This window comes from Platalea leucorodia, assembly GCF_965183815.1.
Source record: "Platalea leucorodia genome assembly, chromosome: 13".
NCBI lineage: Eukaryota > Metazoa > Chordata > Aves > Pelecaniformes > Threskiornithidae > Platalea > Platalea leucorodia.
This window is the reverse complement of record NC_138835.1, coordinates 17,225,844-17,253,190: the sequence shown is the minus strand read 5'-3', so window position 1 is coordinate 17,253,190 and position 27,347 is coordinate 17,225,844. Positions and strand designations below refer to the sequence as shown.

Here is a 27,347-nt window from a genome sequence, read left to right as displayed (position 1 = left end):
GGCTCTGGAGGGTGGAGGGGCACGGGGGGCTGCGCGTGGCGTGGGGCAGGTGGCAGAGGATGTGGGGACCCAGGGACGTCCTCCCCGGTGGGACCCGCTGTCCCTTAGGGATCCCGGAGCCCTCAGCAGAAGGGGGGCTTGGCTGCAGCCCCCCTTCCCACCACTCTCTTCCCCACCGATGCTGGCACCCCACACCTTGGGGGTTCACCGCACCACATCCCTGGCCGGCAGACGGAGCACTCGGAGGCTGTATCCGAAGGATTGTCTTTATTAAAAAATGGCAGATGGAGGTTGGCAGAGCCCCGCGTCCCCGGCCCGGCCGAGTCCCTGGGCGCCAGCTCCCAGCGGAGCCCGGCCCGACCCGGTACGGCTGGCTCAGGAAAAAGACAGTCGTTACAAATCCATGTGCAGTTTGCGCCAGGCAAACGCCTCTGCACGGCAGAGCCGGTGCTGGCAGGGGCGGCACGGTGCCAGCTGTGGCGAGAGTCCTGCTCCCCGGCCGGGGCTCCCCAGGCTGGGCAGCTCCTGAGAGGCGACCCCAGGGCTCCCTGCCCCTTCCTGCCCGGGGGACGGCAAAGCCCCCACCTCGGCAGGGGCTGCCCCATGGCTGCGAGGCTGCGCAGCCCCCGGCAAGTCAGGCTGCGAGACAGGAGCCGAAGGGTTGGGAGTGGTGGGCAGGGAGCAGCGTGCCGGCCGGAGACGGGCGGTGGTCGGGTCTTCACTGCTGGGGGCACTGCAGGATGTCGTACTTGACGTAGCCCACCCGGTCCACCTGGTAGCGCGGTGTCATTCTCCAGTAGAAGCTGCCCTGGCAGAAGTGGTACTTGTCTGGGCGAGGAGGGAGGCGGAGGGAATGGTGGGTCAGCAAGAGGCCGGCCGTGCAAGGACCCGTCCCGGCAGCCGCCCAAGCGGCGTGGGCACGTGGGGATCTGGCCCTGGCAGATGGCCCTCGCCAGGGCCCGGCCAGCCCCACCACAGGGACCCGCCGGGGCTGACGGCGTGCACAGCCCCAGGGCCATTCCCCACGCTCACGAGCATCCCCAGCCCAGCACCGGGGTGATGCAGCCACTGCCCGCAGGCGGCTTGGGGCATCCTGGGGGGGACGGCACGGCCCCCACCCGCCAGGTCCCTGCTCACCTTGGTAGAGGAAGACATTGCGCGCGTCAAGGGGGACACCAGTGAAGACATCATCAGTGGCGCGGGGGTAGCCCTTGTCCACCCTCTGGACCTTCACGTCCAGCCTGCGGGGAGAGCAGAGCTGTGCTGAGGGCTGCCAGGAGCCCTCCGCCCCAGCCCCTCGCGGGAGGAGCCTGCAGGTGCCACTGCAGCCATCCGGACCCACTCACCTCCAGTAGCTCTCCCCACTGAAGAGCAGCACTTTGCCACGGCCCCGCTGCAGGGCCCCCGAGATGCGGCCGGCTTCCTTCCCGATGCCCAGCTTCTCGATCCCCCGGGGGCCCAGCACGTTCTTGCCAGAAAACACCCAGAACTGCCGACCTGCAGCCAGGAGAGAGCATGGGCGTCAGCCAGCCCCGAGGGCGCCAGGGCAGGAGCGGGCTCCTCATGATGCCGGCAGCACTGGGGCCAAGGGCGGTAGGGGCAGAGCTCACCAGCGAAGAAGAAGACCCTCTTGGTGAGCACGTCCTGGAAAGCAGCATCGATGACAGCTGGGAGGCCGGGCCAGGTGTCTGCGACGGAGAAGGCACCCTGGATGCCCGACTTCCAGAAGGATGAGAGGGTCCAGTATTTCCTGGTGGGGAAGGTCAGTCGTCCTGGTAACCTCAGCCTGGCACAGCCCCGTGTCCCCCCATGCCCCCAGCACAGCCCCATGTCCCCCCACGCCCCCTCATCACCCCAGCACTCGCCAGGGCAGGAGGCACTGGGAACTGCCGCTCACCCGTCCTTGAAGAAATGCAGCTCCCCGTTGATCTCTGTGATGGCATCGAAGTTCTTCTCCATGCAAGCGTCTCGGCTGGGGTCCACGGGAACGGGCTCGGCCGTGGGCTCTGGCGTCTCCTCCTCCACCTCCTCCTCGGTGGTGGAGGTGCTGCCAGCCTCCGTGGGCATGGGCTGGGGCTCCTCAGTGGGCACGGGCGCAGGGGCGGTGGGCGCGGGGCCAGAGCCACGACCTGAGCAAATACGGGGGAGGGCGTGAAGCTGGGGGCCGGCCCAGTGCTATGGGACCCCCGGCATGCCCAGCTGTGGCGCAGCTGCTCACCGTAGAGGTACTGGATGCCCTGGACATCATCTGGGTCCAGCTGGAAGTCCTGGACATAGCTGTACATGGGGTACATCAGAGCCTCGCGCACGCTGGAGTGGTCAAGACCCAGCGAGTGCCCAAACTCGTGGGCAGCCACCAGGAAGATGCTGTAACCTGGGGGAAAGCACCGGCCTCAGCACCTGGTGGGACGGGACACGGTGGCCGGGGACCACGACCCCCGTGGGGACCACGCCAGTGCGGCAGCACAGTGTGGGGCCAGAGGGTGCGGGCAGGGGGGCTGGTACCTCTGTCTGGGCAGAAGCCCCACTTCTTGTCGGTGTCGTAGTTGCTGGTGGTGGCACACCAGAGCTTGCCGTCCTGCCGGCCCTGGCTGGTGCAGGCGCTGTAGGACTGGCCCAGGAAGGTGAAGGGGAAGACGCACGGGTCCCCCTGGGAGTTGCCGCCAATCACCGCTGTGTCTGCAGCGCAGCATCAGTGGGGCTGGCCCCGGCCCCCGGGACAGTCCCAAGACCCCTTGGGTGCCCACCTTGTGCACCATGGCTGGGGACTGGCCTCCCCGCACACACCCTCCCCGCTCGCACCTCGGTTGGGGCAGAAGCCGTATTTCTTGTCCTGGTCGAAGTTGGCGGTGGTGGCACACCAGCGGTAGCCATCGGAGCGCCCGTCCGTGGTGCAGGTGTTGTAGGAGGTGCCGTCGAAGATGAAGGGGAAGACACAGGGGGACCCGTCACTGTTGCCGCCATTGGTGTAGAGGACTGCAAGGCGAGGAGGGATGAGGACGGCCCTGGGCACCCGTGGGGCTGGGCAGGGGCTGCAGCTGATGCTACTCACGTTCACTGGGACAGAAGCCATATTTCTTGTCTCGGTCATAGCTGGCGGTAGTGGCACACCAGGGCAGCCCGTCTGTGCGCCCCTCCGTGATGCACCGGGAGTAGGAGTGGCCCTCGAAGATGAAGGGGAAGTGGCAGTTGGCCCCGTTGGCATTCCCATGGCGGGTCTTCACCACTGCTCAGGAGAGGAGCGGCTCAGTGACGGGGCTCGGGCAGGTGCCATTGGCTCCCCGCAACCCGCCAGGCCCTGCCCTTACCTAAGCCAGTTCCCAGTGTCCAGAACTCGTCGTCGTCAAAGTGGGCATCGCCCTGGATCCCCAGGCCTGGGGGAAAGGCATGGGCCAAGAGCCCGTCCTTGCCGTCGAAGGGGTACCCATCCCCGTGCTCTGCGGGGACAAACACGCTCAGGGCCAGCCCCACCAGAGGAGCCCCTGTGCCCTGGCGCATGCATGGACCCTGAGCACCCGAGCCCTGCACACCTCCTGCGTGCCTGCACACGCACGTGCCTGTTGGCACATGCAGGTGCAGAGGGACCCTGGGCACGTGGGGACACGGCCCCGGGGAGATGTGGGGTGATGGTCCTGCGGGCAGGGCACATCACCAGCCTTCTCCCCGCGGCTGAGCTGGCTCCCGGCTCCCGGCTCCCCGCCTGCCTGTGGGACGTCACCTTGGCTGCCGAACATGATCATGATGTCTGCCTCGCCGCTGTATATCTGGGTGAAGGTGAGGGGGGTCACGTCGCTCCACACTTTGAACGCCCGCTTGAAGGCGTCATCGATCACAGCACGGTCCAGGTCAGGGGAGTAGTTCATCACCCTGCCGGGGGGAGCAGGGCGGTCAGCACTGCCAGGTCCCGGCTCTTACCACAGGAGTGACCCTGCTCTGGGTGCACGGCAGGGATGTGCCCCCGCCCTGCGAAGGGACAGCAGCACTGGCACGGCCAGGCAGGGCAGCTGGCCACCACGCTCAGGCCAGGGCTCAGATGCTCTCCCAGGCACCGGGGAGCAGATGCTGCCACTGTGCCGGCTTGGACCTGGCTGCACCAAGACCCAGCTGTGCCGGCAGTGCAGAGGCACGGCCAGTGGGCTGAGCTGAGGCTGCCACCCTGCCTGGGCCCTTGTGCCTGTCTCCATCCCCCAGGCGACTGTTGCTCCATGGGCTCCATCTCCTGGGGCAGAGACTCACCGGTACGTCAGGTCCATGTGGTCCCACTTGAGGTCTCCCTCGAAGGTGAGGAAGGCTCCCACGTCAGGGACACCGCAGCGGGGGGCTCGCATAGCCTCCAGCGTGCTGGCATCCAGCTCCCCCGTCTCCTCCAGGCCCAGCTGCTTCTGCATCTTGCGCAGTGCCTTGGCCAGTGACACGTGCTTGCTGCCCGTCCTTGCCTCTGCCTCTGTGGTGTAGCCGAACCGCAGCAGGTAGCTCTGGGGAGGAAAGGCAGCCGGAGGGGCCGAGTCAGGCAGGAGGGGGCTCGGGCACTGCCGGGCACTGCACCCCCCCAGTGCCCGACCCCAGCCCGGGCACCTCCCGGGGCACAGGGAGACAGGCAGCCCCTGAGCTCAGCCTGCAGCCCCGTGCTGCCGCCCCAGGAGCCCCTCGGGGTCCTGGATGCCGGGAGGGAGCCGTGGGGCCGCGCTCCCCTCACCTCCGCCAGCTCCAGGTCCGACAGGGTGCTGACCAGCTCCCCCGGGAAGGTGACAACCGCCTGCGGCTTGCTCTGGAGAGGGGCCGCGCAGCAGAAGAGGGCCAGCAGCCCCATGGCGAGTGGGGCCAGGAGGATGAGTGCCATGGCACAGTGGTGGCAGGAGGGCTGTGGCTGTGCCGGGTCCCTGCCGCTCGCTCTGGGTGCCGCCGGGCTCCCACTCCTATTTATGCAGCGGGGAGGGCAGTGAGTCACCCTCAGACCCCTCAGCCGCCGACTCACGCTCCCTTCCCATGGTGACGAAATGCACACTCAGGCTCCTCCGTTCCCTGCCTTAACTGTTTCATCACCTTGTTTACTAAACACACTGGGTCCCACAGCTACGCAAGGCACAAGGATGGGCCAGGGCACGGGGCATGGCACAGCCCGGCTGCCCTGGGGCTGCCCCGCAGTGGCTGGCAGTGATGGGCATTGCCCTGCTGGCCCAGGCCCAAGGTGGCAGCGGGGACAGCAGGGGGTCGTGGAGACTGGGGGGCCAGCTGGGCACTTGGGACCCTGCAGCTGTGTTGCCGCATCAGCCTACACTGAGCTCAGCCAGCCGAGGGCCAATGCCGCCAGAGCCAGACCCACAGGGGCCTGGGTAGGCACCGGGGTTGCATGGGCAGAGCCAGCAAGAGAGCCCCTGCCCAGAGCCCCAGCGCCTGCAGCCCGGCTGCCCGGGAGCTGGACACCAGAGCTCGGACCCTCATCGGGACGCAGTGTCTGTGCCCCTGTCCCCCACCGCGGCTGCGTCACCCAGGTGGGGCAGAGCGTTCCCAGCATAGGAGGTCCCCATGTCTCATCACCCCACGGGTGCCTCTCAGCCCAGTCACCAGCAGCTGCCCGGCAGAGCCCTGTGGGACCAGGGGCAGCGCCTGCCCGGGAGCAGCTCTGTGCCCGAGGACACTCCAGCAGGGCCCATGGGATATGGAGGTTCCCCATCCTCACCACCGGCTGCTCCACAGGGTGCTGCTGAATCAGGTTCCCACCCAGTGTAGCACAAACCTCGCCATGGGATAGTGTTTTCCTGCTTGTCCCAAAGTGCCGACGCTTGTGGGAACAGGAGTGGTGAAGAGGAAAGCAAACAGGGATGCGGAGTGAGAGGAAAACAGATGGCAGAGCAGAGAGAAAGGCGCAGCGTCAGCTGGGGGAGGCGGGAGGGCCGGTGCAGCCCAGCGACGCTGCCTGAGACACAGGTCCCAGAATGGGTCCCCCTTCCCCAGCTCTCTCTAAGCCCAGGCTGTGCCCCTGCAGCCACCCCCAGCAATGCATCACCCCGGGCTCTGTCTGAGTTACGCTGGAGTCCAGCAAGGGTGGGGGACAGTGAGAGGAAAGGGGCTGTGCTCCCTTGTGCCCTTGCAGAGGAGCCCCGAGGCCCGAGGGAGGGCTCAGCCCTGGGGGAGCATCACCCATGTGGGGCAGACAGGCTCACTGAGGGGGCTCACCCCAGGCGCAGGCTCTGCCCTGGACCCCTCCCTGCCCAGCTGAGGTCCTGCGGCCCCACTCGCAGCCCAGCTGCGTGCAGGGGAGCTGCCAAGCGGTGGGTGCCTGATGCCAACAGGATGCAGCCCCAAGGCCATGGTCAGCCGGGGCTGGGGAGCTCACAGGCAGCACGAGCCCTGCCCGGAGGAAGCGGCACTGAGAAATCGCGGGGTTGCCTCACTCCATGCCGCAGCCCTGCAAGAGCAGCCCCGGTTCCTGGGCAGAGGAAGTTGCTCCACAAGCAGCCGCCGTCCTGCGCCCTGGCGTGACAAACACGTCCAGCCCGCGGTGCTCGCATGCAGCCCCCTCCTGGTGCAACGCAGGCCAGGAACCCCCACAGCCAGGCCACCCCCACCGTCTCCTCTCCCCGCGGGGTCCAGCCTGCCACCTCTCACCCCTGTGCGTGGCCCAGCAAGGCAGGAGGCAGCGGCTCCCTGTGCTCCCTGCGTGGCCAGCAGCCAGGGTGAGGATGGGGCTCTGCCAAGGCGCCCCGAGGCCTCCGCTGGAGCCGACGGCTCCTGGGGTGCGCAGGGAGCAGGCACTGCTCCATGTCTTCAACTCTCCAGGCTGCCAGGACCTCAGCCCACAGAGCCGGTGCTGGAGCTGGATGCAAAAGCACCGCTGGGAGGATGCACCCCCAGGACAGCCCAGGCAAGGGGACATCTGATGCTGGCTCTGGGGTGCAGCCAGGGAGGCCAGATCCGGCTCCAGCCTGCTCAGCACTGTGGCAAATCCCTGGGCCTTTCCCATGCTATTCCCATCCCTCGTTTCCACCACATGCAGGAGCTGCAGCTCCCAGAGCCAGGGCACATTGCCACGGAACCGCCCGCACTGCACTGCGCTGCACCGCACTGCACCGCACTGCACCGCACCGCCTGCAGCACCCCTGAGAGCAGAGCAGAGCAGCGCTGGCCAGGACAGGGCTCAGAGGAGAGCGATGGCAGGAGTGGGCTCTGCACACTGTGCAGCCCATCCTGGCAAGCCCATGCTTGCCCGGCCCTGGCTGGCTCTGGGGTGCACCGGTGGGTCTGTGGCCAACAGCCCCGAGTATCCTTGAGCTGGGTGGCCAGGGTCCCAGTGCGGGGCTGCCGACCGCAGCTCTACCCCCCAGCCTGGCCTCTCCCACTGACTCATGTCCCCACTCGCCAGCTTCCTCCTGGCACCAGCCTGGGGGATTTTCTGGTGACTCTCTGGAGGCTCCGCAGGGAGCAGGGGCAGGGCCGGAGCAGCAGGGAAACCCCCGTGTCTGGCAGCACTGTCAGCCTCAGAGCTGGGCCGGGAAACTCCATAGGGACAGGCTCGGCGCTGCCAGCACAAACCCTGCAGGCAGCCCCAGCCCTGCGCGGGGCCGGGCTGGGGAGTTGGGGCGAGGCATGGGTTCCTCAGCATGGGCACATGCAGAGGGATGCTCGGGGCAGCCACTGCTGCTGGTGGGAGAGGAGGGTGGTGGTGAGCATGGGCAGCACAGCAGGCAGGAGAAGGCTTTTGGCTGCCAGGGACCCCAAGAGCATCTGGGTGCCGTGCCCAGCCCGTGTCTGCCCAGGGGCACTGTTTACACCCAGAGCCCCTGGAAGGACAAACAATATGGAAAAACCCACGCAGACATCCTCCATCCCGGCCGGCTGCCCAAGCCACGAGGCTGCCTGTCACCACCGCTGCTGCTGAAAGGGGAAGGAACAGCCACCGCAGCCCCTTCCCACGCCTTTACTCACAGCCACCCTCACGCAGGCGGGCGCCATGCAGAGACCCCCGTAGGAAACTGGTCCCAGACCCCGGCTGGGGCCGGATGCCCGCGTGGATCCTGCCAGCAGGGAGGCAGCAGGCCTGCCTGGGGCAGAGGCTGATGGGACACAGTGGCACCTCGGCCAGGCTGCAGGTCTCCAGCTGGGAGGTGCTGGCTGGGCCAGCAGCGAGGTTTGGGGGGACTGGACAGAGCCAGGGACCCCCAGAGCCAGGCCCGGAGCCTCCCCAGCTCTGTTCTCCCAGTGCAAGTGAGTGGGGTGGGGGCCAGCTGGGGAGGGAGCATGGCACCGGCCAGCCAGGGGAGAGGTCCGATGGCCGCAGCCATGGTGTGCACCTGTGTGGCAAAGGTGGCGGGAGAGCCGAGGAGCGGGGGGCAAGGGGACACCCGGCTGCCACTGTTGCTGCCTCACACCTGGGAGCCCAAAGAGCTGGGCAGGGGATGGGGGGGACAGGGGAGCAAAGGGCAGGCCCAGGCGTGTGGAAGGCATCGGACACCTTCCTGGCACGAGGGGCTGGGCAGAAGCGTGGCAGAGGGCGGCAGAGGGGAAGCAGGGCGGGAGGGAGTCAGCATCTTGTGCGGGTGAGACAGTGCTGGGATGGGGAAAGCACGGCGCCAGCCACCGTGGGGAAGCACAGCCCGTGCAGAGGGCAGGGAGCTGCTTGGACCTGTCAGCCACCCCAGCGCCACGGCCACCATGGCAGAGCCAGATTCCCCGGCCGGCGGGCAGGGCAGCAGCCCGAGCCCCCAGCCAAGCTGGGCAGCTGCAGCTGCCAGCCCCACCGCCCCGAGCCCAGCCCTGCTCCCATCCCATGGGCTCTGCAGCACCCTGTGCCCAGGGAGCAGAGCTGCCGCAGCCAGCACCAGCCCACCATACAGTGCGGTGTCCCAGGCATGGGGATGCTTGGCACAGGAGTGGGACCAAAGGCACAGGGAGCAGCTCTGCGTCATAGGCTTGGAAGCCCCATCGGTCCTGGTCAAGGGCTCCAGACAGAAACAACATTCCTGCACACGCTTCCCGTGTCTTCTGCCCTGACGCTGAGCTGCGCGTGGGCTGGGATCGCGTCCTCCAGCTGGGCCCAGGACCCTTCTTGGCAAACTGCGCCGCATGCCGTGGCCCCGCAGCATTCCTGGCACAGACGGTCCCCAGCCCTGCACGCCTTCCCTGCCTGCATCCTCTGTGGATGCACCTGCTCGTCTCCCTGCCTGTCCCTGCCAGACCCTGCCTGTCCGTTGCCTCACCTGGGGAACTCCCCACCCCTCAACACCAGCTTCTTGCAATCCTTTGTCCCTGTTTGCCCGGGCAGGAGGTGGCATCCTGGCTCCCAGCCCTGCTGCCCCCCCAGCCCCAGCGCTGCTGCTCTCCGCAGCCTCTCGTCTGGGTGAGGATGACGCAGCCGGCGTCAGCCGGGCGGATCACCACCGCCCTGCAGGCACTGAAACCAGCACTGCAGTTTCATCACTCGGCAGCACCGCTCCCAGCTGCAAACCGCACATGACGGATCCCCCCGGTTGTCACACTGGCTCCAGGCACCCAGGTGTGTGGCACAGTCACCTCCCTGCATCGGGCTGGGACATCCCCCCTCCACGCCTTCCCTGTCCCATTCACAGCCCAGGAACCCCCCCGTCTGTTTGGGTCCCACAGGGATGCTGGAGCAGGAATCTCCCACCCAGCGTCTGCTCCTCCGGGCGCCGGGGTCAGTGGCAGGCACAGCGGCACAGCCTGTGCCGAGGCAGCTGGGCAGCCTCCCTGCTGGACACAGCCCTGCCGATGCCGGGAGGGAACCCAGCGCCTCGCAGACCCCCACACAAAGCCCTCGCCGCACAGCACAACCCCTGCACTCACCTGCACCCTGCTCATCTGCATGGGATGGAGAGGAAACTATGCTCCCACCTGCAGGGAAGCCCTCGAGGTGGGAAATCCAGGGAAGGTTTGAAGAAACGAGTCAGCCTCTGGCAGAGGCCTCCGAAATTGCCTTGGTACTCGATCCAGAGGGAAAACAGCCCAGACCGTCCCATCTGCCAGAGAGCGGCATGAAGAGCCCGGCAGCCCCAGGCAGCCCCAGGGCCAAAGGAAAGGGGTGCGAGAACTCCGAACACCATGGGGCTCTTGTGTTTCATGACTTGCTTTGCTGTAAACTCATTCCCATCCCTTGAACCTCATCCCGTTTCATCTTATGCCTCTGGCTTTGACCAACTTTTGATTTACCAAACTTTCCCCACCTGCCAGGAGCGTGGCTGCATATTCAGGCACGTGAGAGGCTCCTGCGGGTTGCACAGGGCAGCACCGACTTTGTCACCCATGGTGACTTTGGGAAGGGGTGTCCACAGGCAGCCCCGCTGCCATCATCCCCTCAGCCACCTGGGACCAGCCCTTCTGGGGTGACCTGCTGCATCAGGCCCGCAGAGGCTGCCTCCTGCACCCCACAGGGTAAGGCAGGGGCCGGGAGGGGAGCGGGGCAGGATGGGGCTGGGTGGCCACAGGGTCCTTGAGGCACAGCTGCTGCGCCGGACTGCCAGCCAGCACGGCACGGCACGGGTGGGCAGCGCTTTGTTCCCTGGCGGTGAGACGGGCACGGCAGCTGCCTGCTAAAATGGGAAGAGCAGCAATTGTGACAATGACGGCAAACCTGCCTGCCTGTCCGGCACGTGAAGGGGACAACGTGGCGCCAGGAACCTGCCGGCTGTCAGTGATGAAACAGCTCAGGAATAAGAAGCGGGGGTTTGTAGAAGGTGAAATATGGGCAAAACTGGTTGTATTTAATTGTAAACTACAAGAAGCAGAAGGAAGAGTGGTAGATGCAACATGCTCGGATTTCAGTAAAACATTTGACAACTGTTCTAACGCTTGCTGCCAAATTAATTCACAGCGGCTCAGTTGTCAACACAGGCATATGGACAAAAGCCAGGCAGCCCGGGGAATGGCAAGCGGCCTGGCCGTCAGCCGGGGAGCTGCCGGGGCTGCGCGACCCTTGGGGCCTTTTAAAACGTCTTCTGCAGGCATGGGTGCCACGGGACGGGAGGAAGGCAGCCGCTGGGCCGCGGGAGCACTGGGGATGGAGAGAGCTGCTGTGCTGCCAGGGAAGAAGGGCTGGAGAGCACGCGGGCGAGAGCCACCAGCCCTTCGGGAGCTGCCGTGCCCCGAGCCCTGCGGGCGCCTCCAAACACCACACGGCAGAGAGCAGCCCTGGAGCCCACCCGCTTGGCCCCAAGGACCCCCTTCCATTGGGCAGGGGGGACCAACCAGACCAGCACCGCACCCGCTCGCTGCCCAGTGGGGCTCAGAACCGCCGCCATGCAGGAGCCGCGGGGCCCCTCTGGCCTCCGAGGGGGTCTGGCCGTGGGCAGGGCTGCGGGGCCAGCACAGGCTGAGAGCCCCCATGGCAGCGCTGGGGTACCGAGCTCTCCTGCTTCACGGGTGCTCGGCGGGGCCCTGCGCAGGCAGTGAGCAGAGGCAATGGGAACAGCCCGGCACAGCACGCGTTTAAGGCCTCTGGGGCCCTGCTACACACACAGTTCTCCTGCCCACCTTGTTTATTTTACTTATATTTCAGTAATTTGCTGATTACTCTTTTTTAACTAACCAGCAGTGATGAATCAGCAACGCAGGAGAGGGTGGAAGCCGGCGGCCTTGGACCATGGCTCCGAGGTCTCAGGTTCTGGGAAGGAAGCCACAGGATCCCTCCAGAAGGGAAAAAAAACAACTACCAGCAGCAGCACTTCTGGCAGGCAAGGAGGGGCCAGGCAGGGCCGCAGCCGCGGCTGTTTGCATTTCAGCAGCTCCAAACACATCCTGGAACGGCCGTCGATGGTCCCAAAGCCCTGTGGAAATGGCAGCCATAGCTCCAACCTGGGTGCAAGACGAGACAGGCAGCGTACGGCACAGGCAGCATACGGCACAGTTCAGTGCCGCCGTTGCTCCAGCCTGCATACAGGGTGGTGGGCACCGACGGCCCAGGAGGCAGCGGGACACACGGAGGGCACCATGGCCCCCTCCGTCAGGCAGAAGCACCCAGCAGAGCGGTAGCAGTGGTGCCGGCAGGGAGCCGGCCCAGCCACGCAGCGCTGCCTCACCGCGAAGACAGCCCCTCGGTGCCCATGGCGCAGCCGCCGGCAGCACCTCCCGGCCCAGCTGGGCTGGGCAGAGCCAGGGCCAGCAAGCCACCTTCTGCCAAGGGGACCTTGCAAGGATAAAAGCAGCCTCACCACGGGCTTTCGCCGGCTCCTCCAAGCCCCTGGGGAGCAGCTGGGAGCGGCTCCTGCCTGTCTCGGAAGCACCCTGCCCGAGCCCAAGGGTGGCATTACGGCTGAGGCCATGGCTTCAGCCACAGCCACAGCAGCCACAGCAAACAGGACATTATCCTACAACACTCCCACCCGTGCCAGTGCCCTGGGAAGCGGAGATCCCAGCAGGAACAGCCAGCACCAGAGGGAGGCGGCTCCCCACAGAAGCGCCGATCGCCGAGCAAGCCCTGGGCACACGGCAGAGGGGCCGGAGTGGTGCGCAGCGGGAAGCTGTCCCGGCTTGCTGCCACCCCAGCACGGAGCAATCCCCTGGGAGAGCCCCAGGCGCCTTCTTCAGGAGCCACTGCTGCTGGGAAGGAGCTGAGCGGTGAAGCAATTTGGTGTGAAGAAAAACCCATTTCCTGCAGCAAGGGCTGTTTTGCTCAACGTTTTACAAAATATGCTGATGCAACTGCCCTTCCCAGGTGGGATATAAATACGAGCCTGGTTGATGTGGATTAATGCCCTGCAGCTACACAAACATCGCGAGCAATATTTTCTTTAAAAAGAAAAAAGGAAACAAGGAGGAACAAACAGCACGGATGACAAAATCACTGACTGTAGAAGTCCGGGGGCTCGGGTTGCAGGGAGGCTGGAGGGGTGCAGCCCTGGGCACCGTGCTCAGCGCAAGCCACCACCTATTCTGGGACAGTGACCGAAGCCATTAGCTCATGGAGAAGCTATTGCGGGAGCAGGGCAAGCCCGCAAGCGGGTCAGCGCAGCAAACAAACTGCTGCTGGGGACGGGGCAGGCCAGCATGGCTGCGGGGCGCCGGCGAGAGCAGGACCCCAACCAGAGTCACTCGGTCAGCACGCTCCTGCTCTGCCCTGAGCGGCAGCTTGTCTGGCTGCAGCTCCTTCCAAATGCTGTATCCAGGCTAGAGAGCGTGGAGCTGGGAAACCTTCCACCTCCCGGGACAGCCTGTCAGTGCAGCTGATCAACCGGCTTGTTAAAAATCAGCTTCAGATCCCACTCGAGTCTTATTGCTTTATTCTCCAGGCACAAGCGTTTGTGTTGTCTTCTCAGCCCATTCCCAGAAGGCCTTTAACCTGGCGCTCCCCCTGCTAAGGTATTTGGACATGCATCCAATGCATGCCGCATCCATTTTTGGATTCTCGTAAGCCTCTTGCCGAGATTTCTTTGTGTTTTCTTTGGCCCTGAAATGATTTCAGGCAGGGGAGCCGCAACAGCAGACCATTATCAGAGAGGAGCTGCGCCTCCAGATCAGAGCACGAGAGCTGTGCTTTGCCTGGCTTGGAAATTCTCCACTCACCCCTGCTTGGGGGCACGCAGCATTTTTAAAAATAGCAGGCTACCTATCTCAGCAAAGCTCCCACTCACACAATCCTTTAAGACAGAGGACATGGGGTATCTCTGCGGGGTAAGAGGGAAGCTTTAAGAAACTTTCCATCAGTCGAGCCAGTGTGAGGAGGGTCTGCACTAGCCCGAGGCTCTCAGAGGTCAGGCTGCTTTGCCCTGGAACCATCATCCGTTGGGAAAATTCTTGTCTCAGACAGCAGCTGACTGAAGGCAAAAAGAGAGGAAACTTGCTAGTCCGCCACAAATCCATCCCGTTTCCTCTGCCTGGGAGGCAGCTTTTGCCAGGGGTTCCTCTGACCCACCCTCCCCAAAAGAAACTTGGAGCTTCCCCCAACAGGGAGCGCAGTGACGCCCCAAGCCCACAGACGGAGCCAGACCCACCACCAGTCACAGACAGCGCCAGGCTGCTCTGGCATCAGCCACGGAGAGAGGACATTGTCCACAGGAGCCCCCCACGTCCTCCCCAGCCCCACTTCCCCCCCAACAACTGCAGAGCTATGCAGGGTTGCCTTAAAGAGGAACAACAGGAAAAAAGACCCCAACCCCTTGGCCTCGCTCAGCTTCTGGCACGACAGCGATCGCAGCGGCCGGCTGCGCGCAGGGAGGGACTCGGCGTCCGAGCTGCTGTCATGCAGTGCTGCTGCAGCAGGAGCGCTCGTGCAGCCCCTTCTCAGCTCCCGCCAGCCCGGCGACGGCTTCACTGATGCTGTCACCCCGTGATAGATGAGGGCATAAACCTTTCAAGGATGTATTTAATTAGCTTGAAAAAGAGCCGGAAGATGCACACACCAAGCTGGCTGTTCCGTGGCAGCTCCTCTGCTGCCTCTACCGGGCATACGGCACCTCCAGGATGTCTTGCCCGGTGCCGGACAGAGGCGAGGGACCCTCAGAGCCCCACAGAGCCCCCACTGAGGAGGGATGAACCCAGCCAGCGCCCTCCTTGCCCTGGAGCAGAAGCACCACCACCAAACGGTGCAGACTGCTGATCCAGCCTGCCCCCTTGTCCAACACCCAGCCACTCAGATTTCTGGCAGGTTAACTCCACACTCACACTGTGCCAGATGAGGCACTGTCTGTCCTTCTGCAGCTGGCATCATGTCAGCACCAGCTTTGTACTGGCCATTCCGGCCAGCAAGAAAATGCAACTGCCTGCCCAGACCTGCTCTGGACGGAGCCACACTGCAGGCTGACTCAGTCCTAGCCGCCCTGGGACCCGGCCGGGATGCGGAGCCTTGGCCCCCTCACTCAGCGAGCGCGTCCCTTCCGCTGGGACTGAGCAGCCAGGGTCAGCCCAAACACATCTCGGCCTCGGAAGAGCGCTGGTGCAACACGACTGCCTTTCTTCCAGAAAAAAACTGTGATAGAGATGTTCTCAGTAGAGCACTGCAGCATGAGAAAACATCGGTGAGAGCAAAGAGCCACCCAAGCCAGGGGTTCATTAAAGACCTCAGCGTGGAGCAGGGACCGGCTGCACCAGGGGCCTCGGCCAGAAGAGGCCAAGCCCAGGCTCTCTGTCCACAGCTGAACTCAGCTGGAGGGGAACGACACAACATGGCGATGCTGGAGAGCCGGGGCAGCGGCAGGGTCCCTGCAGGGACACCACACCATCAGGAGGTGCCAGCAAAGCCCCACCGCCCACGGTGTGCCAGGAGCCCCAGGCCAGCCCAGCACAGCCCCACAGCTCATGCGTCTCAAGCACAGGGACTGGAGGTACCACCGGCAGCCAGTGCAGCTGACCCAGGCCTGCCAAACTGGGCACCCATCGCCATCTACAGCAGGGCGTAAACCAACCCGGATGACAGCTCGGTTAGCAGGGGAACAGAGGAAGATGGCTGTTGTTCAGCTGCAGAACCGCCATCAAAAGAGGCAAGCTGGGCTTCTGTAAGACAGAGCAAACTGACAGCACCCGTCAGGCGCCATTCCCACACTGGAGAACGAGGGGAAAAGCCCAGTCTGAGACTGCACGGCCACCGGGGCTGAACACGGCAAGGCCCCGGGGCCCCTGCGAGGACGGGCACGGCAGAGGCCCCCGCGGCTTGGCCAAAGTCGCTCCGGGGACGGGCGGCCCCAGCTGGGTCCGCAGAAGCGGCCACGAGCCGCGCCGGGCTCGGTGCCCACCGCGGGGTACGGAAAGGGAGCCGGAACGCCGGGGCTGCACGACACCGCCCGAGGCGCGGCTGCCGGCGGGGGGGGACGCGCCGCCAGGACAGAGCCGGGCGCGGGCCGCGGTGCCGGTCGGTACCGCAGAGCCCCCGCGCCACCCGCGGCGGATGGGGCTGCGACTGGGGACTGCGAAGGGGTCGCAGAGCGCAGCCAGCGCGGCCGGGCCGGGCCGAGAGCCCCAGGCGCAGGCCCCGGCGCCATTCCACCGCCACCGCCGCCGCCGCCACTTCCGCTTCTGCCTTCTCATCACGTGATGGGCGCAACCCGGCGCGACGCCGACGTTCAGGGCCCGGGCGCCGCTTCGTGACGCCATGACGCAGGGTCGCGGCACCTTCTCCATGATTCCTCCGCGGAGAAAGTAGTCCCCCGGCGGGGCGCTGAGGCCTCCCCTAGCCCGCGGGCGGCGGGCGGCGCCGCTCGGTGCCGGGAGGCGGCGGCGGCGGCCGGAGCGAGGAGCGCGTCCCCGCGGCAGCAGAGCGCCCCGGGCGGGGCGGGGGCCGGGGTAAGTAGTCCCGGCGCGGGGCCCGCGCGGCTGTACCGCTGCGCGGCGCGAGGGCGGGGGGGCATGGCGGCCGCCGTGATGCCGGCTCCGGCGGAGGCGTGGCGGGGCCGCGGCGGGCCGGGTGAGGGCGCGGGCCGGCGGACGGGCGGCGGCGGCGGCGGCGGCGGGCCCCCTCGCCCCGCCGCGGCGGCGGCTCCCCCGCCCCGGCGCACCGGGGCCGCCCCGCCGTGTGCGCGCGCGCGGAGGCGGCGGGGGGGACCCCGCGGCAAGATGGCGGCCGGGGGCCGGGCAGGGCCGCGGGGCATGACGGGACCGGGGGCGCCGGGCGGCGCCGGGGCCCCCCGTGAGCGCGGCCGGGACCCCCGGGCATGGCGCCGCGGCGGCTCCGGCCCCTCGGCGGGCGCCCGTCGGGGCGCCCCGGGCCCGCGGGACGGACGAGTCGGGTTGCGCGGGGTCGCGACTCCCGCGGCGGCCGGGGCCGCCCGGAGCGGCGGGGAGCGGGCGGCGGGCTGCGGCCCTGACGGCGGCGGCCTCCCCTCTTAGGTCGAGCCTAGGCAGCCCCGGCAGGGCGGGCATGGAGGAGAATGCGGTGGAGAGCAGCAGCGACGCGGCCCCGCAGGCGGCGCGGGAGGAGCCCTCCGAGAGCGGCCTGGGCGTCGGGACCTCGGAGGCCGTCTCGGCGGACAGCAGCGACGCCGCCTCCGTCCCCGGCCCCCTCTCCCGAGCGGATGACTCCGGCGTGGGCCAGAGCTCCGACAGCAGCGGCGTCTCCTTGGTAGGAGCTAATGGGGAAGGTGGGGCGGCAGGCGGCTCGGGGAAGGGAGGGCAATGGAGGTTCTGGTTCCTGAGAGCTTCTATGGGCGTTTCTGGCAAACGGAGCTTCAGGAGCCAGCTCTGGAGCTCAGCGGCCTCGGCAGGCGTTGTTATGCTGCCTCTTGGGCGTCTGCTTGCTGGTCTGAGGAGGAAGGAGAGCTCTCCTTGGTAGCCAGAGCAGCCCTAGAGATCCAGGCTCCTCGGCAATACCAAAGGAATTGTGCTGATGCCTTTCCTGGCAGTTCTGTGGTGATATACTGGTGTCGTTTGTATACGCTGGCTCCCCCAAGGGCCTGGCCTGGCAAAGGTTTCTCAGCTGAGCTCTTCTGGCCTCTTTTTTTTCCGCCAGGAAGAGGTGTCGGAGAGCAGCTCCAGCACAGACGCCATTCCCCGGATTTACCTGCCAGACTCATCCTCCATTGCCCAGTCCACCTTGGTCTCCAGTGTCTCCACCGTGAGCCAGTCCATTATGGTGTCAGAGTCCCCGCAAGTCCTGGTCCACTCCAGCGTCATCACTGATGGAGCCACGATCGTGTCAGACTCCACTGCATCCACTTCCTCGGACTTAGGTTCTGCCATCGACAAAATCATCGAGTCCACAATTGGGCCTGACATAATCCAGAGTGAGTGCGCGCTCCTAGCTGCTCGCGCATGCGGCAGACCTGCCCGCTCTCCCTCTGAAGTGCCCCGTGTGCAAACGGCTCGGGGGGCTGGGGAAGGGAGCTGCTGCTGTGCCCAACCTTGGGAGGTGAGGGGGAAATACGTACATGCATACATATCCACCTCGGTCAGCAGGGGTTTCTCTTCTTGCCTTGCTGCAGTAGCTGGAGGGTTTGATGAGGAGCTCATGGCTGCTGTGGCTGCCGGACAGCCCTCCCTCTGTCCGGCCGCTCTTTCAGCCGCAGTGCCAACAGCCCAGGGCAGGCTCCGTCCCTGGAGCCAGACCTTCCTCACCTCTTCCCGCTTGTGTCTGAAGCTGGGAGAGCCCCAGTGACTTTACAGACCCCGTGTCTGGCAGTTACCACTCTGCTCTCCTCTTCCTTCCAGGCTGCATCGCCGTGACCAGCGCGGAGGATGGCGGGGCAGAGACTACGCAGTACCTCATTCTGCAGGGTCCTGATGATGGTAAGGTTGCGCCCTGGGGCGTCCAGGGTGGCTGTCTCTGCCCCGAAGCCTTTTCTGCGAGAGTGGGACCTGGAGCAGGTGTCCCAGCTACATCGGCCACAGCGCCTGTACCAGAGTCCCTGTGGATGTGCTGACTGTGGGGAGCTTGTTACTGAGCTCGTGTTCAGCCCTGGGCCCCAGGTGTGGGTGCAGCCTGGATGCGGGTGAGGGTCTGCTCCTTGGCTGAGCGGGTTTTGGTGTTTCAGGTGCCCCCATGGTGTCCCAGATGGCCACCTCTGCTCTGGCCAATAGCTTGGCAATAGAAGCTGTTGCTGATGGACCAACCTCCACATGCCTTGACCAGCCTGGCCCTTCAGACCCTTCCGAGCAGTTGGAAGTGCTGGAGCTGCCTGCACGGCCAGATCAGGCTCGAGAGGCGGACGGTGGGGAGGAGCTGGACCAGCCGGACATGGAGACCTTAGAAGAGATGATGGAGGTGGTGGTGGTGCAGCAGTTCAAGTGCAAGATGTGTCAGTACAAGAGTGTCTCCAAGAAAACGCTAATCAACCACATGAAAGAGCGGCACTTCCAGCCAGGTGTGTGCTAAGCGGCTGAGGAAAATTTATCTTACTGCAGACGGGCTCTGCTCTCTCCACAGAAGAAACAAGGGGAGGAATACAAGCATAAGGACCTGTCCCGTAGTCCAGTCTGGTAAAGACTTTTCCTTCTATTCTCTGTGGCAGTGGGTTCAGCTCTGGCTTTGAAGAAAGGACGTCCACGAAAGGGGGGATCTGCTCCAAAGACTGCGGAGGAGGAGGTCCCAGAAGAAGAAGAAGATGACGATATCATGGACGCTGGTGCTATTGATGACCCTGAAGGTAGGACTTGTCCTCCCCGCATCTTACGTAGCTTAGTCTTTTCCCAGTCTCTCTCTAATGTTTTGGGCCACTTACCTCCAGAGGACAGTGACTATAACCCAGCTGAGGATGAGCCCCGTGGGCGACAGCCCAAGTACAACCGCACTGTCCCCACATCCAGCGAGGAGAGGCCGCGGCGACGCCCGGGGAGACCCCGCAAGTTTCCTCGTCTGGAGGATATGTCCCAGGACATGCCTGAAGGTGAGGGAGGTGGGAAGCAGCAGCCCCATGCTGGGCTGGAGCAGGGAGCAGTATGCAAGCTCCCAGGAGCCCGCAGGGAGGGTGTGTGACGGAGCTGTGCTGTGTTCTATCATGCAGGAGGGGAGGTGGAGCCCTTGGTGACATCCCAAAGCACACCGAGCCGTGAGCTGCAGAACCCGGAAGCAGCCAGTTCCTCTGGCCTGGAGAACGGGACCAGTGAGAGCCTGGTGGAGCCCAGCATCAGCCAGTCTGACTCTGAGAACAAGGACCCTTCCTCCAACACCAGCCCCGAGGAGGCAGACATCATCCCTAGGAGGCGAGGGCGGCCCTCCCGCCGCTTCCTGGGCAAGAAATACCGCAAGTACATGGGGCGCAGGTGAGGGGTGTGTGCCGAGCCGGCGCTGGGCCCTCTGGCCTGTGCCCAGGGCCGGTCCAGCCCCTGTTTGCCACCACAGCTCTGAGCCCCGGCCCTGTTTCTGCAGGTACTACTACAAGTCACCCAAGCCCCTGATGAGGCCCTACCTGTGTCGGATCTGCGGCTCGCGTTTCCTCACGCACGATGATCTGCGTTTCCATGTCAACTCGCATGAGGCCAATGACCCGCAGCTCTTCAAGTGTCTTCAGTGCAGCTACCGCTCCCGGCGCTGGTCCTCCCTCAAGGTGAGCGCCATCTGTCCTGCTCCCGGACCCACAAGGGTGGCTGGTAGCCCCAGAACTCACGGCCCCCACTCTGCTTCTCGCAGGAGCACATGTTCAACCACGTGGGCAGCAAGCCCTACAAGTGCGAGGAGTGCAGTTACACCAGCGTGTACAAGAAGGACGTCATCCGACACTCCACAGTGCACAGCCGGGACAGGTAAGAGAAGTCCGGTCCTAGAGACTGTCTTGCAGCCTGGCTGAACGGCACTAACACTGTTCCTCCTGCCCTGGGAGGACAGCCCTGGCTGCCCCTTCCCCTGACCTCTGGCCCTTTCCAAAACGGGTAGTTTTGGTGTCTGGGTACAAGGGAGCTTGGACTTGGGATGTGGCTGACACAAGGGGGTTTTCTTCTTTTTCAGGAAAAAGAGAGCTGATCCGGTGAGTTTGAGTACCCTGTTGGCTTGTTTCTCAGCACTGTTATATGGGAAGAGGCATGTCTGGGTCTTCCACAAATTCTTGGTGCCTCGTTGAAGGCAGTCTTTCTGGATCACCTGAGGAAAGGCAGCCCAGGTCCTGCAGTGGGGAGGGGGTAAGGAAACTGGTGAGCCCCTCCCAGGTGAGCTCATCTTCATGCTCTCCCTCCAGCCCCCAAAGCTGAACTCCTTCCCATGCCCCGTATGCAACCGTATCTACCCCATGCAGAAGAGGCTTACGCAGCACATGAAGACGCACAGCACGGAGAAACCACACATGTGTGACAAGGTGAGGGGGGACACACAGCCTGGGGAAGGGCTGGTGGTGAGTGAGGCTGAATGGGAGGTGAATGCTGCTTTGTTTTGTTCCGCTGCAGTGCGGGAAGTCCTTTAAGAAGCGCTACACCTTCAAGATGCACCTGCTTACACACATCCAGGCCATTGCCAACCGCAGGTAGGAATCCAGCAACAGCCTTGCGGCGTGCCCTCGTAGAGCCAGTGTCCGGCTCCCCCTCAGAGGGGAGGACAGAAGGTCCCTGCTGCCCATGTGACAGACAGTGTTGTCCTGGCAGGTTCAAGTGTGAGTTCTGTGACTACGTCTGTGAGGACAAAAAGGTCCTGCTGAACCACCAGCTGTCGCACATGAATGACAAGCCCTACAAGTGCAGCTTCTGCAAGTACTCCACCTTCCGGGAGGACTTCCTGGTCTCGCACATGGCTGTCAAGCACACAGGTGAGAGGAGCTGCCTGCCTGCCCCGTGCCCCGACGTCCTACACCCCCACTTCTCTGGGAGGTGGTCAGAGCGTGTCTGCTCTCCCTGCCGTCCCTTGGGGACCCCCTGCTTGACTCCCGCCTCCCGTGTCCTGCAGGAGGGAAGCCGTTTGCTTGTGAGTTCTGTCACTTCACCACCAAGCACAAGAAGAACCTGCGCCTCCATGTGCACTGCCGCCATGCCGACTCCTTCGAGGAGTGGGCACAGAGGCACCCCGAGGAGCCACCCTGCCGCCGCCGCCCCTTCTTCACCCTGCAGCAGATCGAGGAGCTGAAGCAGCAGCACAGCCAGGTGCAGGCCCCAGCTGAGCCAGAGGCCAGTCCGCCGGTGAGTGCCGTTGCCCGCGCCCCGGCTCCTCTTGGTGCTCACTCGCCCCAGCCGTGCTGTCAGCTCTCTCTCACACAGGCGCCTCTTGGCCCCGTCACCTACCATGCGGTCCAGGCTGTCCCAGGAGCAGAGCCTCCCATCCTCTCGCAGGATTCCCTGGGAGGGGCCACCATCATTTATGAACAAGGTGAGTGAGCTCCCAGGGAAAGGGGTGAGGATGGGGAGGAGGTGGGTGAACGCGTGCCTGACCCTCTCCTTTGGACCCCGACAGATGTGGCTGGATCAGCAGAACTGGCCACACAGACCGCCCTGGATCTCCTGCTGAACATGAGCGCTCAGCGAGAGCTGGCCACGGGCTCGCTGCAGGTGAGGGGGGCTGAGGGGGGGGCCCCGCCTGCTTGGGGGATGGCAGGGGGAGGCTTCCCAGACCTCCACAGTTTTCCCACAGTGCCCAGCTGTGCTCTCCTTCAAAAGGTGTCTCGCAGAGCCTTGCCTTCCTCCGGCTGAGCTGTTGTCCCCCCCGCAGGTGGCAGTGGTGAAGCCAGGTGATTCAGGAGAAGCGCAGGCCCCCTGTGAGCCGCAGACGCAGGGGGAGGAGGCAGAGGTGGACTCTGAGGAACAGCAGCAGCAGAAGTTGGTGACGCTGCACATGGCAGAGCCTGGGGAGACGTTGGTGCAAGAGGCTTACGAGGAGGCGACCCTGGGTGGCTCAGAGCTGCAGCAGATCACTATCCCCTTTGGTGGGACAACAGAGTACAGCATCATCACACCCATTAGTGAGGAGATTCAGGCTCCAGGCACGCTGTACAGGTCAGCTCTATGGGAGGAGCGGGGAGACAGAGGCACTTCTGACCTCAAACGAGGAGGCTTTAGTGGTGAGGAGGACAGGGCAGATCCTCCCTGACCCTGTCCTCTCCAGCAGTGAGGAGGAGAGCCCTGTGGAGACCTCCCACGCGGTTGTGGTGAGCGAAGCTGTGATGACAGAGGAGGCCCTGAAGGACCATAACAATCACTATATCATGTCATCCGGCGTTCCAGGGAGCCAGTTCCATCACATTGAGGTAAGGAGCTGAGCTTTCTCCCCGTCTCGGGCAGCAGTGTGAGCAGGTGTAACTGGTGTTTCTCTCTCAGCCCCTCAGCGGGGACGCTGCCTTTCCCTCGCCTGTGGAGGGCCAGGAGGCACAGCCCGCCGGTGTCAAGTGGCCCCTGGTGCAGTGTGTCACCAGGCAGCTCCAGAAGGACTCGTCTTTATCCCCAGCCTCCGAGGGGCAGGAAGTCTCATCCCCAAAGGTCAAGTGGCCTGCACTCCAAGGCGTGGCTAAGAAGCTCTCGTGCAAGGTTTCCACAGCCAAGAAGCTCTCGTGCAAGATTTCCACAGCCAAAAAGTTTTCATGCAAGATTTGCACAGCCATGTTCACAGGAAGAGCAGAAATGGAGAGTCACAAGAGAGCCCACATTGGGCCCAGCACCTTCAAGTGTCCTGACTGTCCGTTCACTGCAGCCCTCTGGCCGGAGGTTCGGGTAGGTTCCCTGGCACAGAGCAGCCCTGGGAACAAGAGGTTTGGAGAAACGGGGGCTTTCTGACCCTGCACTTGTCCTTCTGCTCCCAGAGCCACATGGTCCAGCATGCCAGCCTTCGGCCACACAAGTGCACCCACTGCAGCTTCGCCTCCAAGAACAAGAAGGACCTGCGCAGGCACATGCTGACACACACCAACGAGAAGCCCTTTGCCTGCCAGATCTGTGGGCAGAGGTGAGTGAAGCCTGCTGGGTTGTTGCTGCTTTGGGAGACCCTGTAGAGCTCTCCAAGGCTCAAGAGGAGATAGGATATTGGCAAAGAGCTGGCTGCCCTGACCTGATGCCTGGGAGCAGTCCCCTGTTAGAGGGGACTCTGCCCTTGAGAACGGTTCCTGCTGCAGGTCGACCCAGCTTCATCTCTAAGGAACTTCTGCATGGGGAGGTTCAGTACTTGGGCACTGATGGAAGCATTTTGGGAGCTGGGACAGGACATGTCATAGGATGTGCTCGTGGTACCTGTGGCCTGGGTCTCTGCAGAGAGCAGAGGCCCAGTGCTGCCCCTGGCAAACTCCACCTCACTCTGTTCCTCCCGTAGGTTCAACCGTAATGGGCACCTCAAGTTCCACATGCAGCGTTTGCACAGCTCAGAGGGGAAGAGGCCGGGGGCGCCTGCAGCTGCTGCCCAGCAGACCATCATACTGAACAGTGATGAGGACACGCTGGCCACCCTGCAGAGTAAGATGTGTCCCTGCGACCAGGGGTGACGTGCAGCTTTCCTGTGGCCCCGTGTGGGGAATCACCCAGCCTGTGGGCCAAGCAGGGCTGAGAAGGGTCAGTAGGAGATTTCCTACTGAAGGTTAGGATTGCCAGTGGCGACAGGACTCGGTGGGTGCAGAGACGAGGGGTCTGGGCGCAGGGAGCTCTCCTGGTGAGGCGCTGACTGTTGTGGCTCTGTGCAGAACTAGGGGTCCAGTGTTTCCTCCAAGCAGGTCCCAATAGATCAGTGCATTGCGGGAGCAGCGGTGCTGTGAGCAGCTTACGGCTGAAATGGGCAGCAGAGTTTGTGGCCTGATGTGGAGGTCATGTTTTGCCCACAGTGACCTCTAGTTTCCTTCATGTTGGGAGAGTTTGGTTTAGCTTCTGACCTTCTGTGAGCAGAGCTAAGAGGCTGTCCTGCGCTCCTCATTGGGGCGGGCACCCGGCAGAGGCCACTTGGGAGCGGGGCCAGCCAGCAGCGCCAGCGGTGTCCGCACCGGCTTTCTCTGCATTCCAGCGGCTCTGCAGTCCGGCCAGGCGGTGCTGGCTCCCGAGCGGCTGCAGCAGGCTCTGGGGCAGGAACACATCATCGTTGCACAGGAGCAGAGTGTCACGAGCCAGGTGAGTCGGGCCCGTCGGTCTCATCCTCCTGCCCTGTGCAGCTGCTCCCTGCTAGCTGTGCGGGTTCCCTCCTCTCGGGGGGCTTGCGGTCAGGCCCACCCCCACTGACAGCGTGGGGCTCTTGCTGACCTGCAGGAGGAGGCTACGTACATCCAGGAGATCACAACTGCCGACGGACAGACAGTACAGCACTTAGTGACCTCTGACAACCAGGTGAGGGGAGGCACGTCCCAGGAACGGAAAGATTCTGTGCAGCTGGAGCAGGGAGAGCTGGGGGCAGTGGGCAGAGGTGGGGTGGAAACAGGCACAGAAGATGGACAAGAACCAGCCTTGTTGCGGTGTGGGGATGGGCAGCAGTGACCTCTTTTTCAGGTCTGAATTCCTGTGTTTGCAGGTTCAGTACATCATTGCCCAGGATGGTGTGCAGCACTTGCTTCCCCATGAGTATGTTGTTGTCCCAGAGGGACATCACATCCAGGTAAGCTTCAGGCTGTCCGCTCCCTTTGTGCAGTGCATGGGGCTCGTGAGGGTGCCGTGTGTGGGGCTCAGCCTCCTCCTGCTCCCTGTGGCTTGCTCCGTTCGAGTCACAGCTTTGTTCAGGGGCAGGGACGCCCGCTAGCCCTAACAGCCTCACTGCGGCTCTTGTCCCCAGGTACAGGATGGTCAGATCACCCACATCCAGTATGAGCAGGGCAGCCAGTTCCTCCAGGAGCCGCAGGTAAGGGGCCAGGTGTGGTGGCTGGAGCTGACAGGGCTGCTGTGAGATGGGCTCCGAGCACACAGATGGAGAGGGAGGGATGTGAAATAGAAGGCGCACGTGGGTTGGTGACTCGCTGCAGCAGCTGTGGCTGGAGCAGCACTCCAGGAGGGACCTGGAGGGTCCAGGACCCCTCCCGGACTCTCCTGTTCTCTCCTCCCTGCAGATCCAGTACATGCCTGTCTCGCCTGAGCAGCAGCTTGTCACCCAGGCGCAGCTGGAAGCAGCTGCACACTCAGCAGTCTCAGGTAGGACTGGGGCCCCGGGCCGAGCTCTGGTGTAGCTCTGGCAGTCCCCTCTCCCTCCGGGTCTCAGGGTGCCAGTCCTGCTGGGCAGTTTGCGATGCCAGTTAGCAGCCACTGAGACACCACAGTGCAGCGGCCCTCGGCTGAAGGGCTGGGGTAGGCGAGGCTGGATTGCCACCTTGCTGCCTGCATCCCTGTAATTCTGGGAAGCGGCCAGCCTTGGTGTCTGAGGGGAGATCTTTGCTGGTCCCAGCATCTCAGTTCTGGAACTACCGCTCCCTTCCCCTGGAGATGAGTTGCTGCGCTGGGAGGTGCAGCAGCTTCCACAGGGTGGAGACACCCTGATGTGTGTTTGCAGAGTTAACCAGAGCCAGGCTCCCCACCGGAGCCCCGCGTGAGCGTGGTGGCCCTTGTGCTCCCGTCATACACCTGCCCCTTCCCCTGGAGGCAGGTGGCAAACGTGGAGCAGGGCCCCGGGCAGCCGCCTGCTCTCCCCTGCCGTTGGACGCGAGGAGGCACTGACCTCCCTCTCCTCTGCAGCAGTGGCTGATGCTGCGATGGCCCAGGCGCAGCGCGTGTTCACCGCCGAGGCAACAGCCGAGCAGATCCAGCAGCTGCAGCAGGGGATCCACTATGACGTCATCACGCTGGCGGACTAGCACCGGGGCCAGGCCCGGCTGGCGCTGGGACACCCGTGCTGAGCAGGACGGCTGCACCGGGCAGGAGCCTCCTCAGCCAGCAGTTGCCTTATTGCTTCGGGGCTACGAGGGACGTGCCTGAGCACGCCGCAGCAGGGGCACGCTGCCACTCGGCCGTGCACCGTGAGGGTCCTGTGCATCCTCCCCGGCACAGGCAGCTGTCTCCAGCAGAGACTGCTCCGCAGCCGAGGTGCCGAAGCAGGCTGAGCGGTGGCAGCCCTCTCACGTGGCCGGTCTCTTTGCCTGTTGCACTTGATGGTCTGAAATCCCTTTTCCTGAATCATGTTTGTGTGGGCCAAACTCAGATTGGCGTCTGCCTGGCACGCGAGGATCCTGGGAGAGCCGTGGGGCCTAGCACAGCCACCCGGTACGGTGTAAGAGATGTGTGTGCAGCTGCAGCCACGCGCTCCCCGCTCCGCAGCTGTGGGGTGTGCGGTCCTGGCGCGAGGGCAGCCGTCCCTCCCTTGGCTTCTCCGGCCTGCAGGCAGGCAGCAGTAGGGCTTTGGACTGGAGGAACCCAGAGTAGGAAGAAGCGTAGGTGGAAGATGTTCTATTTTTCTTCTGAAGAGGGATGGACTCTGGAGTTGGTTCGTAGGTGGTTGTGGGAGGGGTTCGATTCTGACATTCTCGAGCTTTGACTATGCTTATAAATAAAAAGGGATTGAAACCTGTGCCTGTGCCTGCTTGGAGAGTCCTGCACCAGCCCCTGCTCAGTGCCCGGCCGGCGGGGACAGGCAGGCCCAGCCTTCCTGCTGCCTCCTTTGGCGCGTCGCTCCCAGAGCCTGGGGCTGGGCAGGTTGGGGCTGGCAGCTGCGGCTGCCCTGTGCTATTGGCTTTCTCCCGCTCGAGTGACCTTGACTTCTGGGAAGTGAGCTGGGCATCTGGTACAAGGGTGGGTTTGGGGCTGGAGTCATGAAATTAATCGACTGGTAAACAGCCTAAATCCCGTGTAACTCTGTCCCAAACTACACACGCTGCCCCTGCCTGAGCGGATTGTCTGGAAGTATTTACATGTGATTATAACAGCTAATCTCAGAGTTTTAGTTCTATGTTTTTGCATTAAACTGATTTATCTGCGGAGGGGAAAAAGGCCTGGAACCACCCAACTTCGGCAAGAGCTTCTGTGAGGCCGGAGCCCCGCGGCTGTGGGACTGGTGCAGTGTGATGGCCAGGCTCGCAGCTGGGCTCCCAGTCGGGCTCGTGCAGGGGCTGGGGACAGCGCTGGGGCTCGTGCTGTGAACACAGAGCCTGCGTTCTGCCCAAAACGATGGCAGCACCCTC

At 64.1% G+C, this 27,347-nt stretch overlaps 2 protein-coding genes across 16 annotated transcripts; one reads left to right on the top strand and one right to left on the bottom strand.

The window, feature by feature from the left end:
- Positions 1 to 293: 293 nt before the first annotated feature.
- MMP9 (matrix metallopeptidase 9) lies at positions 294 to 4,959 on the bottom strand. The gene is made up of 13 exons (XM_082325626.1): positions 4,697 to 4,959; positions 4,237 to 4,475; positions 3,719 to 3,867; positions 3,309 to 3,437; positions 3,053 to 3,226; positions 2,803 to 2,976; positions 2,506 to 2,679; positions 2,219 to 2,374; positions 1,898 to 2,129; positions 1,611 to 1,750; positions 1,347 to 1,497; positions 1,138 to 1,241; positions 294 to 828 (listed from the first exon to the last, which is right to left on the bottom strand). Exons 1-13 carry the CDS (start codon positions 4,838 to 4,840, stop codon positions 719 to 721), a joined length of 2,076 nt encoding a protein of 691 aa, XP_082181752.1. The 5' UTR covers positions 4,841 to 4,959; the 3' UTR covers positions 294 to 718.
- An 11,116-nt stretch (positions 4,960 to 16,075) lies between these two features.
- On the top strand, positions 16,076 to 26,739 carry ZNF335 (zinc finger protein 335). 15 transcript variants are annotated; one of them, XM_082325550.1, is made up of 28 exons: positions 16,076 to 16,224; positions 16,768 to 16,999; positions 17,393 to 17,660; positions 18,085 to 18,162; positions 18,408 to 18,737; positions 18,885 to 19,019; positions 19,101 to 19,259; positions 19,377 to 19,635; positions 19,742 to 19,919; positions 20,003 to 20,115; positions 20,318 to 20,336; positions 20,544 to 20,660; positions 20,749 to 20,825; positions 20,944 to 21,104; positions 21,242 to 21,471; positions 21,550 to 21,658; positions 21,743 to 21,837; positions 21,998 to 22,281; positions 22,391 to 22,532; positions 22,603 to 22,992; positions 23,082 to 23,224; positions 23,585 to 23,724; positions 24,263 to 24,366; positions 24,502 to 24,579; positions 24,761 to 24,844; positions 24,995 to 25,084; positions 25,290 to 25,371; positions 25,909 to 26,739. In XM_082325550.1, the coding sequence occupies exons 2-28, from the start codon at positions 16,799 to 16,801 to the stop codon at positions 26,025 to 26,027; spliced, it is 4,185 nt and encodes a 1,394-aa protein (XP_082181676.1). In that variant the 5' UTR covers positions 16,076 to 16,224; positions 16,768 to 16,798; the 3' UTR covers positions 26,028 to 26,739. The 15 variants fall into 15 exon arrangements, with proteins under 15 accessions (XP_082181676.1, XP_082181677.1, XP_082181674.1 ...); XM_082325551.1 differs by having other exon boundaries at positions 17,387 to 17,660; positions 19,377 to 19,620; XM_082325548.1 differs by having other exon boundaries at positions 17,387 to 17,660.
- The last annotated feature ends 608 nt before the right edge of the window (positions 26,740 to 27,347 follow it).